The 12631-nt window shown below is 34.7% G+C and overlaps 1 protein-coding gene across 4 annotated transcripts in view; it reads left to right on the top strand.

The window, feature by feature from the left end:
* Nucleotides 1-12631, top strand: part of SMG1 (SMG1 nonsense mediated mRNA decay associated PI3K related kinase) — a 67412-nt gene that overhangs the window by 35122 nt on the left and 19659 nt on the right. For all 4 annotated transcript variants that reach the window (XM_074841352.1, XM_074841351.1, XM_074841353.1 and 1 more), the window contains 16 exons: nt 200-354; nt 1434-1579; nt 2241-2442; nt 4218-4327; nt 4693-4840; nt 5224-5383; nt 6062-6182; nt 6864-7112; nt 7417-7701; nt 8743-8887; nt 9173-9311; nt 9598-9828; nt 9927-10104; nt 10816-10977; nt 11293-11510; nt 11709-11863. In XM_074841352.1, coding sequence (XP_074697453.1) covers nt 200-354; nt 1434-1579; nt 2241-2442; nt 4218-4327; nt 4693-4840; nt 5224-5383; nt 6062-6182; nt 6864-7112; nt 7417-7701; nt 8743-8887; nt 9173-9311; nt 9598-9828; nt 9927-10104; nt 10816-10977; nt 11293-11510; nt 11709-11863 — 2804 coding nt within the window. The remainder of the gene's footprint in view (nt 1-199; nt 355-1433; nt 1580-2240; nt 2443-4217; nt 4328-4692; nt 4841-5223; nt 5384-6061; nt 6183-6863; nt 7113-7416; nt 7702-8742; nt 8888-9172; nt 9312-9597; nt 9829-9926; nt 10105-10815; nt 10978-11292; nt 11511-11708; nt 11864-12631) is intronic.

The following is a 12631-nucleotide window of genomic DNA, read 5'->3' on the forward strand; positions in this document are numbered from 1 at the left end:
GTGGATTCACAGCATATACTCTTCCCTCAGCACCCCTGCTTTTCCAAAAGCAGTGTAATGAATAAATATATGCAGAGCATATATTCACTTGTAGATACATATAATGAAATACTGCTTTACCATTTCCACATATTTAACCATGTATATAGCTCTTATTTTATATGAGAATTGTTAAATAAAGCTTTTGATTTGGTTTTAGGGAAATGAATTGGAAGTGACAATTATGATGCTGGTAGAAGCATTATGTGAGCTTCACTGTCCTGAAGCTATTCAGGGTATTGCTGTCTGGTCTTCTGCTGTAGTTGGGAAGAGTCTTGCCTGGATCAATTCTGTAGCTCAACAAGCAGAAGGGCGGTAAGTTTTCTCAGATAACTGTATGTTACAAACTTGGACATTTTTTCCTTCTTATGCATAGTTCTGAATCTTTTAAACTGTGGTGTGAATCAAGGCTACTGATCTAATTTCCATGTCAGTTAGTCATTGTGTCTTTCTGAGATACCTAATGCATCCAGCATTTTTAGATATTTTAACTTTTAGTTTTAACTAAATTACCAAGATTGAATATAAATGGTGTTCCTAAGGTGTTTTTCCTTAGTGTTTTGTACACAGCGATACTATTTTCATATTGTATTTAATTTTCCATTGCAAATTACTATTAATTTAAATATTTTGTAATGAAGTTGCTGACCAATGGTGTGATCTGATTGCCTGCCACAGTTTGCCAAGAGAGGGACTCCGAGGGAAATGCTTTGCAGTTTTAGTTCAGCTTTGAAAAAGTGTCTTCTACGTCTATTGAAGTAGAATCTTTGGCTGCAGATACAAATAAGTGGGTCAATGTTCCGGATAGGGTATGCCTTCATTTTGGTGTTTTCATCTCCTTAAAGGAATGCATCCTTTCTTCTGTATGAAATGAAAAAGGGACACCTTTTATTTACCTGCCATGTAAAAATCCCCAAACAAAACAAAAAAATTAGGTTTTATATTTATATATTTTTCCCATTTTTGTAAGGTTCCTTAAAATAATGTGCAGCTTTGTAATACATGAGAAGTTTCTCAGAAATGTCAGGTTTCAGGTGTGAATTGTTGCCCTAGACCCAGTTTTACAATCCTCTATTAAATGATATGTAGTTAACCAGTATTCAGCTTTACTCATTCAGGTAAAAAGTGTGTCAAATATAAAACAAATTTATCTCCTTCAATCTGTACTTGGTTTGAAATTGGCATTAAAACCTGAATGGAAAAGCCTTTATACTATGCCGTAACCTGGAAATTCAGACAGTAAACTTGTATGCTATGTTAATCCCTTTCTTTTGCTGAAGGTGACATGTGAACTTTTTGAGTATTGTGGTAAAGAAATGTTTAAAATATAATCTATTTACGAAAACCGAAAATTGGTTCTGTAAAATGCTGACTAAAATATTAAACCATTTAAGGTTTGAAAAAGCAACTGCGGAATACCAGGAGCACCTGTGCTCCATGACAGGAGTAGATTGCTGCATAACAGGCTTTGACAAAACTGTTCTGAAGTTGGCCAATTCAAACAGTGTGAATAATGCCAGCCCAAAGCATTCCTTGAATGGTCAGTATTTATTGTTTTCTTTTTAAGAGAAATACAATTTTTTAACTGCATGTATATAAAATTAGAACATTCAGTGATATAGCCATAGTAATGATAGCGTCTGATACTTAAATCTGAAAACCTGTTTCTGTCTGCAGTTAAACGGAACTGCTTAATGCCATTGAAACCAATATTATGTGTAGATATGAGGGTTTGCAGTACTGAGGTCTACCTGAATGAAATTAAAAATAATAGGTAAAATACTTCGTAATTTACTAATTTAATTCTAAATTATTTTAGATCATCATAATTTAAGGCATAGAATTTGACATAATTGTATCAAATGCACTAGTTAATCCGTTTTTTAACTACTGAGACTTTGTTATAGTGTTCTGTTTCATCTTTGAAAAGGGACCTTCTTTCTTCCTAATTTAGTTCTTCTGTTTTCCTGTTTGATGTTTCTTTACAGATATCACCTATATTTTTCCAAAACCTCCTTTGAAAAAGTTCTATTAAAAAAAAAAGTGGAAGAATACTGTAAATGTTGTGTAACTTTTTGCTTTTTTTAAAAATTAAAGTGTTTTTATTGACAAAAGACACAAATTACATTTGAGTAATAGATTTGCTATTTAAAAATACATAACCATGAATATATATTTAAGTATATATACTTGTTTCACAGGAGAAACTAGAAAAACTGTTCTGACTAAGCCAAGTGACTCTTCACCTGAAGTTATAAACTACTTGGGTAATAAAGCGTGTGAATGTTACATTTCCATTGCTGACTGGTCTGCTGTTCAGGAGTGGCAAAATATGGTCCATGACTTGAAGAAAAGCAATAGTAATACCTCAATCAATCTGAAAGCAGATTTTAACTACATAAAGTAAGGATATAATTAATTTATTCATCAGTACCTTAGAGTTCAATATCTTAGAACTGAAATATTAAATTTTTATGGATTTTAGAAACTGGATGTCACTGGAATAGAGGCATGGTAAGAAAAAAGTTGTGTTCTTGGGAGGGGAAAACTTGGCCATGATATTTACTAGCCATACAGATAAGTAAAGAGGTACCATCATTCTAGATAGTTAATGTGGCTTTCTGACTGCTGAGGTTTGTTAGTATTAAAGAAAAACATCTTTTCATTGGAAGTAAAAGATACCAAATTTATTGTACTTCTATTGGCAGAAGATGCATCGTGTTGCACAACTTACATAATAGTAAAAAATAAAATTCCTGTCAGTGGTACAGTTTTTAAAAATATTTTAATTCATTAATCTAATGTAAAAAGTATGTTAAGGAGGTGGTCTTGGCTGCTTGTAGTTTGCACATTTATTTCCTAACCCTTGATATTTTTCTGGTTCATGAAAAAATGTCTGTGACATAGAAATAGTCTGTCAAGGTTTAAGGGTCCTTTCTGTTTCATTTGACAACTTGAGTCTTTCCATCCCTGTACTACTGTGGTAAATATCGTAAAATCCTTTTGGCTGAAATTCCTTGACTTGAAAATAAAAGCATAGAAGGAGGCTTTGAAATAAAATCTTGCAGGTCTGAAAAAGTGACTACTGTTGGAGAAAGGAGCGATCCTTTTTCTTACTGCAGTAACAGTGTGTTGTGCAGCTAATCCATTAGGGGAGAGTGCATGCTTGACGTGAATGTGAAAGTGTGTCATTTCTGAATGTTCATGTTTTTGTGAACTAAATCCCCTGTACTTCTGATAGACATCACAAGTGCTTGCTGTACTATGCAGAGGTCTGGTAGTTTTGGCTGGTTGGAGTTAGTTTTCATCCAGATAATTACTGGAAGGTCGATACTATATCATCAGAAAAATCCTGTGAAAAGCTCCTGACGATGCACAGCACTAACTCTTCTGCTTCTGAGAAGGCTGAGGAGAGACTGTAGTAATGAGGATCGAAATAATTTAGCAGAAAGGGGAGTTTTCACATGCTGAATATTTATTTTTTTTCTTTTCTAATGCAGATACTTAGATAATTCCTTTTTCAGTGGATAATAACAAGAATTTTGAACCTCTGAGTCTTCTGTATTCAGAGCCATCAAGCCTCTTAACCTTTTAGGGCCTTTTTTGTGTAGTTCTGTATGAGTCTATAATGCTTAAATTATTTCCAAATGTGGAACAATGGGGGGAAAAAAATGTTAAATTTGCTGCTTCAGGCGGTTAAGCAATATAATTTGTATAATCTGTGATCTGCACAACACTCCAGTATTCCTGGAAGTTTGGTTTCATGTAAACTGAAGAGTTGAAACCATGGCCTCATGAAATTCTGCCCCAAAACTTATTTCTCTGTGCATGGGGATTGGGAAGTTTTGGGGTTTCCTTTGTTTGTTTTTAAACTCTTCCAAAGTAAATCCTTTTTGCCTGACTATGGTAGAAGATTATTATATAGTGTAATGATATTATGAAAAGCTTCATAGCTGGACAGGTGTGATTTTCATTTTACTTTAATATTGAATTTATCTATTTGGTGCAGTACTATTGCCTTTTATTGATCTGTGTGAAAATTGGGATTTTTGCTTAGGATGAATCATAAGTGCTCTGTAGGATTTTGAGTTAGGCTTGAGTCTTTTGCTGTTTAAGATATTTCGCAACTGGAATAAAGTAAGAAATGTGAAAATAAAACTATAAACATTGAATTGCAGATCTTTGAGCAGCTTTGAGTCTGGACAACTTACTGAATCCACTGAACAACTAGAATTATTACCAGGAGAAAATATCAACCTGCTTGCAGGGGGATCCAAAGAAAAAATAGGTATAAATGCATAAGTTAACATTACTTCAAATACAAAAGTAAATATTTCTTCATGTATCTGTCTCTATAAATGACAGACTGAAACTTCTGAATGCAGTTTGCTGTGGTCAGTGGACTGACCATAACCTCAAAATGATTGGCAGTGGTCATTCTAAATGTTGATACAAGTGTGCTTTCTGGAATTACTGTGTTTGTTTATAAGTAGTCTATCATCAATTTCTAGTATGAATACATACAGATATATTATATATATTTTTAAAATATTTTTTCCAAAATTCTGTGCTCTCAAAAATGCATTCTCAGACAGTGACACTTGATAAAATTTGGCAGTTCTAGTTGGTTTCAACTGTTTATTCTCCATGTAGACATGAAGAAGCTCCTCCCTAATATGCTAAGTCCTGATCCAAGAGAACTTCAAAAAGCAGTTGAAGTACAGCTTTTGAGAAGTTCAGTATGTCTGGCAACAGCTGCAAACCACATAGATCAGGAGCAAAAGTGGCAGTCAATATCTGAGTAAGTTGAAACGCACTATGAATGAATGTAATATACTGTGTAAAGCCGTTCTAGTTTGTTAAACATAACTTTGTGAAAAGCATACTCTGCTTTGTACTTCAGCACCTATGGTAGTTTGCTACCAGTTTTAGCTGTTGTGAGTTATAAGCAAAAATAGGATGATGCTTAACTTGGAGATTGTTTAGTTCTTTCAGTTGATAAAATACTGCTTCTTGACAGTTTAATAATAAAGTACCATACTGTAATTTGTGCATAATATTGCAAGATTTTCTCATCATCTCTTTGCAGACATTGGATTTTCATTCTCTTTAGTAATTTTAATATCACTGTTTACTTTTAAAGCCTAGCTGACAAAAATGACTGTTCTGGTTCTTTTATTTCAGAAACGTTATTAAGTACTTAAAGCAAACATCACGAATCGCTATTGGACCTTTAAGACTTTCCACACTCACTGTGTCTCAGTCTTTACCAGTGTTGAGCACTCTTCAGTTGTATTGTTCTTCTGCTTTGGAAAACACTGTATCCAACAGGCTGACATCAGAGGTATGTCTGTGTATTTAAAACCTGAATTGGAGTAATGTCTTTCTCCATCTTAAGTCATGAAGTATTGACTATAGAACATATATTCATTGTTTTTGACCATTGTTAATGATATTGTGAAAATAGTTCATTTAGTTTTCTAACATGCTTTGACCCAAGTTTTTTTAAGTTTACATCTCAGTTGGACTTCTTTCTATAGGTATAAATATAGCATCCCTTTCAGTTACAGTATTTTTAAAGTTTCATTGATAGTTGCTTTTTAGTGAAGTGTTGATATTTCTTCACTAAATACATTGTAATGTTTATTCCTACAACACACACATGTAACTTACTTTAAAAGTAACTTTAAAATATCAAAACCCAGTCACGTCAGTAATGAAAAACTCAATGTCAAGTTTCAACCAGCATGAATGATCTAGTTCTTATTTCTAATCATGTTCCTCAGAAAACAATTCTGCTTGATTTTGAGCTATTCTTAGTGTTGTCCTCTCAAAATCAAGCATGTTTTTCTAAAGTTGCATAAAAGGCATTTGCAGTTTATTAGTTAACAATAAAGAGTGGCTACTAATACGAATAAGAATGTTTACTCTGCACTAAAATAGTCTTTGGATTTAATAAATGAAAATACATTTTAGTAAATATCTCTCATTGACAACTGTGCAACTTCTGTGCCTCTTCCAGGACTGTCTTATACCTCTCTTCAATGATGCTTTGAGGTCATGCAAACAGCATGATGTAAGGCCGTGGATGCATGCACTGAGGTACACAGTGTACCAGAATCAATTGATGGAAAAACTTAAAGGTATATAAGCTCTCATTTTAGTGTTATGAAAGGTAAATGCAGAATTTGAACTTAAATCTTCTGCTGAAAGCAGCAGCTGTGTCTCTTTCAATTATTTACTTTTTAAAAGCCAAGTTTTGGTTATTTAGGTATCTTGCTTTACAACTTGGGGTCTCAATTACTACTGTAATGTAGACACTGTTAAAAAGAAAAAAATCTATTCTGAAATGCTTAACAGTTCTATACTCTTCTACTTGCACTTGCTCATCTTTTCATATTTTTAAATGCTTTCACTTGTGAACACTTCAACACTATCAGTAATGGGGTCTTTAAAAACAGTCATGAAAGCCATTTAAATGTGCACTGTGATAAGAGATAATGGGAGAAAAAGTTGTATCAGGGGACAAGTAGATTTCTTAGTTAAGAAGGATGCTTGTAGTGAAAAACCTGCTCTTTTGACCAGCAGATAATATATGGATTTTTTTTTTTTTTTTTAAATTTCAGATGGGGTGTATAAATATTCTAGGCAGAAATCAAGTCATCTAAATTTCTGAAGGAGGTGTTGGGAAATACGAAAGAGCTGAGCAAATTTTTACTGATGGCCATGTATAGAATACACTGGGCAGAAATTATCTGTATAACTCAGGTGCAATTATTGTTTGTTTAATAATTCTGTTTACTATGTCTTGCTTTCTCCTTCAGAGCCAACAGTCTCAATTAAAAGCCATCTAATGGAGCTGGGCTTAACAGCAGCGAAATTTGCACGAAAGCGAGGAAATATTGCCCTAGCTACACGACTGCTTGCCCAGTGCAGCGAAGTTCAGCTAGGAAAAACCACCACTGCACAAGACTTAGTCCAGCACTTTAAAAAATTGTCTGCACCAGGTCAGATAGATGAAAAATGGGGTCCTGAACTTGATATTGAGAAAACAAAATTGTTATACACAGCAGGTGAGTATTTGCTAATTATGTTGTAGATACTTGAGCTTCTTGTCCCTGTAACCAGGCTAATTCCCCTGACCATGAAGAAATCATAATAGGACAGTATCATTAGGAACTGATTTCATCCTATTAACTGTTGTCTCAGTCTGAAAGTGTTTTCACAAGTCTTTTCTTACTTGTCATTTTTAACTTCAAAAGAGAATCTTCTTTGTAAAAATATATTGTTACAAGCTGTATCTGAATATGCTGAATTTCAGAAGTGTTTTGAATAAAGTTAACACTCTACTGAAGATATGCTTTTCATGATATGCAGGTCAGTCAACACATGCCATGGAAATGCTGAGTTCTTGTGCCATATCCTTTTGCAAATCTGCCAAAGCTGAATATGCAGTTGCTAAATCTATTCTCACACTGGCTAAATGGATTCAAGCAGAATGGAAAGAGATTTCAGGACAGTTGAAACAAGTATATAGAGCTCGACAGCAGCAGAATCACACTGGTCTGTCTACCTTGTCTAAAAACATATATAATTTGATTGATCTCCCAGCTGTTAATACACTAGAAGAAGAATATCCTAGGATTGAAAGTGAATCTACAGGTAGATTTATTCTCCTTCTTATTCTTTCTTTGTTAAATTAGTTACTGATGATTCCACTGAGGGATAGCACTAGCTATATTGATGAAGACTAAGTGCTCCCTCACTCATGTATTTTCATTTTCCTAATACGTGTATAAACAGCGTGTGGTTTTTTTGCAGTAGGTAACTATACATAGTTAACTGAACACCTTAATACTGACATTTCATATTTCACATTTTTCTCATTCAAGCCATGGTGGCCTGAAGAAGAAACCGGAATGTGTTTATTTTGTATGAGGAGGATGTAAAATTTTGTCATGCTTTTGTCTGCTTTCAGCTCCTGTATTTGCTAAAGTTTGAATGAGATCTTTCAGATTAAGCATCAACAGGATTTATTATTTTGAAAGCCCTGATACATGTGAAAAGGAGTTGCCTTTTCTCATAAATAAATCTTCATGATTAAAGATCTCATGATCTTTAATCTGTACATAATTTGAACACTTCTGTTGTTACCACAAAATGTACTCTTAATTCCCAGGTTTTGGCAGACTTTTTGTCAAATGTCAAGATAAAGTTCTTCCTTTGCTTAAACATAGATTTTATAAATAACTTGTTTCCTCTCTTGCAGAGTCAGAATTACTTTAGAGCTGTTAATGGATGTTAAGTAGTAGGTGCTTTGTGCCTCGATGGTGAAAAAAATAAATGTATACACAAAAAAATGCAAATACACTGCTCTAGGTACTTCATAAAAGTCTGTGCTCTGAAGTATCTTGCTCTTCTGGACATAATAAGCTTCTTGTCTAGGTTCCATCTTTCTGTGAAAGAGAAAGCAATTGTAGAGTATAGGCAGTGGTTGTTAGCAAATGAAAAACTGGTCTTTGTTTTGCAGCCAGTGTCAGAACTGAAAAATAATTGCATTTCGGAAAATTTTACACTCTTGGGTATTAACTTGACTGAAAAAATATTACATACTTATAATGTTTTGGTGTCATTTTCTATATTAAGGAAATTAGAAGTAGGTTTTACATCGTAACATATATTGCTCTATTTCTCCCATCACAGTAAATATTGGAGTTGGAGAACCTGACTTCATCTTGGGACAGCTGTATCACTTGTCTTCAGTACAGGCACCTGAAGTAGCCAAGTCTTGGGCAGCCCTGGCTAGTTGGGCTTATAGATGGGGCCGGAAAGTAGTTGATAATGCCAGGTAAATTCATCCTAATATTTAAATTTATACAGCACAGTTAGTTTTCTTAAGGTAAACCCTAGCTTTGTATTTATGCTTACTGTTCCTTGTGGCCCGAAGTCACGTGTGAGCAGAGCAGTGGGTATTCTATTGATTACTTACCCTCTGTAACAAGAAGCGAGCTTAATTCTGAGATAAGGATGAAGATTTCTTCTTTCAAGAATTTTTATATATATAGTCTTAATGGGTTCAGTAGCTCTATGAATACTAATATATTGGGAATCAATAATGCATTAAATGTTACAGTCAGGGAGAAGGTGTTCGTCTGCTGCCCCGGGAAAAATCTGAGGTTCAGAACTTGCTTCCAGACAACATTGCAGAGGAAGATAAAGAGAAAATCTATGGGATTCTTGGGCAGGCAGTGTGTCGTCCAGCTGGGATTCAAGTAAGTGTAAATTTCCTTGCTTAAAAAATGTTCAACTTCAGCGTGAACCTTATTTTTCCTCTACTTGTGATTCATATTAACTCCTGTAAATGTTTTAAAGTTAAAACTCAAACGATGCAGGAGTCTCTAAGAAACCATCTGTTAGCTAAATGGTAACGCATCTGTTTTATGGACTATGGTAATATGATCAAGTAATGCAATTGCATGAGTTGCCTAGATAAAAACTAATACTGCTTGTAGAAATGTTTGGAGGACTTAATCAAATCTGCTCTTTATTTGCATTTAGGATGAAGATATGACTCTGCAAATCACTGAAAATGAAGACAATGAAGAAGATGATATGGTGGATGTTATATGGCGTCAATTATTAACAAGTTGTCCCTGGCTTTCAGATCTTGACGAAAATGCAACAGAAGGGTTAATTAAAGTGTGGAGGAAAGTTGTAGACAGAATCTTCAGCCTCTATAAACTCTCCTGCAGTGCATACTTTACTTTTCTCAAACTCAATGCTGGTCAGGTTAGTGTTTGTGTTGATGAGGAAATACAGTTAGAAACTCCTCTAAATGATGACATGAACTGTATACATAGCTTAGAGGAGTATTTCTTTCTTTCAAGGTTCCACTTGATGAAGATGATCCCAGGCTGCACTTAAGAAATACTTCTGAGCAAAGCACTGATGATGTTATTGTGATGGCAACCCTAAGACTGTTACGGTTGCTTGTGAAACATGCTGGAGAACTTAGACAGTATCTAGAGCATGGGCTAGAAACTACACCTACTGCTCCTTGGAGAGGTAAGTATATGCTATTTAATTGTTAAAATTAATTTTGACGCATTTTTTCTAATTACAAGCAGAAAGGTATTCACTTTCATAAAATTCTTATTTAAGCATGATGGAAAGAGAGCCTGTCTTTTACTAAGTAATTAGAAAGGAAATAATAAAGATAAGAAAGGAAATCCAGTTTGTGAAGTATTATGGATTTTTTCCAAGCTACAGTTTGAATTGCAGTTCAGGGGAAGATGTGTGGCTAAAGCCAAATGTCTCAGTAGTAGCTGTTTGTCACTACACTACTGGTTCTGGTTGCTCAGGAACTTTCCCAAAAAGGTTATTGAGTTAGTGTGGAAGGCAGCAGTGGAAGAGGGCCAACTATTGCAAAATTGTACTCTTGAAATACTCAGTTATGGTAACTTCAAGAACTATTAATTGGACTCTCCCTTATTTTTGAAAAATTATATAACATACAGTGTACAAAACTGATATCCTAGTGCTTGGCTAAAGGATTTATATATTGCATCTGATGTTATCTGTATTTGAATAGTAGATGAAAATAAACTATTGCCTGTACTGTGAAAAGGCAGTTATTTAAAAGAAGTTTTTATTGGTAGACTAGACATTTATGTTCTCTCATGCAAAAACAGCATGCTTTTAAAAATAAAATAAAATTCTGCATCATTTGAAGTGAAATTAAATGAATCGGCACATTTTCTTTTCCTGTTTATGAAGGTATTATACCTCAGCTTTTCTCCCGCCTGAATCACCCAGAAGTGTATGTTCGTCAGAGTATTTGCAACTTACTGTGTCGAGTGGCTCAAGATTCTCCTCATCTCATACTATATCCTGCAATAGTGGGTACCATTTCACTTAGCAGTGAGTCCCAGACTTCAGGTATGGAGGAAAAATTAAATGTTCACATACACATTAGCTAATATGTTTTTATATACTGGATAAAATGATACTGAGGGGTTTTTTTCAGTAACTCTGATACTTTCTATCTTAAGAATATTTTTATTATGGGACCTCACTGATACCTTTGTTTTGATTTAAGTTTAGCAAATAGGTTAGTTTTTTCAATTTTATCATCGTATACTTTGCCAGTACTTAATGTAATACGGGGACGTGATGCTAAATGAATTATTGAGTGATGTATCTTTCAAGGCCAGAACAGTGCAGCTAATATTTTAACATCTATTTTTAATTTAGGAAGCAAGCTGCCTTCTGCCATCCCTACTTTGCTAGGTAATATTCAAGGAGAAGAACTGTTGGGTGGTGAATGTGATGGGGGGAGCCCCCCAGCTTCTCAAGAAAGTAGTAAAGATGACACAAAAGTTGGGTTAAATGAAGATCAAGCAATGATGCAAGATTGTTACAGCAAAATTGTGGAGAAACTCTCTGCTGCAAATCCAACAATGGTATTGCAGGTAAATAATGCAAATGTATGCTGCTTGTGCTCTTATCTGAACCACAAAGTATGTTTTATGTATATCTTGTACCAAATTTTCAGTAGGTCGATTCACATCTTTGCTGTTAGGCTATCATCTTTTTTCAAGTTGTTCATCTACACAAGCAATTTTTAATATTAGTACTCTTAAAAGTAAGTGAATCTTTATTTTGTACAGGTTCAGATGCTAGTGGCTGAGCTGCGCAGGGTTACGGTTCTTTGGGATGAACTTTGGTTAGGAGTTTTACTGCAGCAGCACATGTACGTCCTCAGAAGGATTCAACAACTGGAAGATGAAGTCAAGAGGGTCCAAAACAACAACACTTTAAGGAAGTATGTCTTTTTTTGAATAATTCGAGTGATAATCGTTAACAGATGTTTGTTCTTGGGGAAGCATACAGTCAAACCGATCAACACTGTTGTTGCTTCTGAATTCATACTATCCTAGCTGCTTCTTTGTAAGCCAGTAACCTTATTTCAAGAATATTTTGATGCTACATCTAGTATTCTAATCAAATGAGAAACAACAGTCTACCTGTGAATCCATGTTGGGATTTCCTTAGTAATAATGTGTTAGAACCCAGTGCATATTAAGTTGTGGATTATGAGATTCTATAGTTCTTCATTTCCAAGGTCTTTCTTACAAGTCAGCTGAAATGAGGACAAGCATGTTGAAGGGTGTAATGTATTTGGAGTTTACTGTAAATACATATAGTTGAAGTAAACAGAATGTCTTAATCTGCTTTTGGTTTTCAGTGTTTAGCAAGTCTTTGTTTCTCCCTCACCTGAGTTTTCCTGTGAATGGATTAGTGGAAGAAGAAAGCCATTCACTGGGCACCTGGCTAAGCTTAAGAATGCCTCTTGATTTCTATAGTCAGGGCTGACATGGAATGAGAGAACAGCATGATCTGAATTGCTCCCTTCCCCTTCTTTTGTAGTGTGGTACATCCTCAGTAATAAAGAGCTGTTTTATTAAAGGAAATCAGTTGTTGAGAGTGGTTTCAGCTCTGAGCTTCTCAGGGTTTCCAGTGGTGAAGAACCCAGTTCAGATGTTTCAGTTAAAAAAGAAAAAAGTGTGGTTCAGGGGAGCATGCATTCAAT

Source organism: Strix aluco, chromosome 15 (genome assembly GCF_031877795.1).
Source record: "Strix aluco isolate bStrAlu1 chromosome 15, bStrAlu1.hap1, whole genome shotgun sequence".
In the NCBI taxonomy this organism is placed as follows: domain Eukaryota; kingdom Metazoa; phylum Chordata; class Aves; order Strigiformes; family Strigidae; genus Strix; species Strix aluco.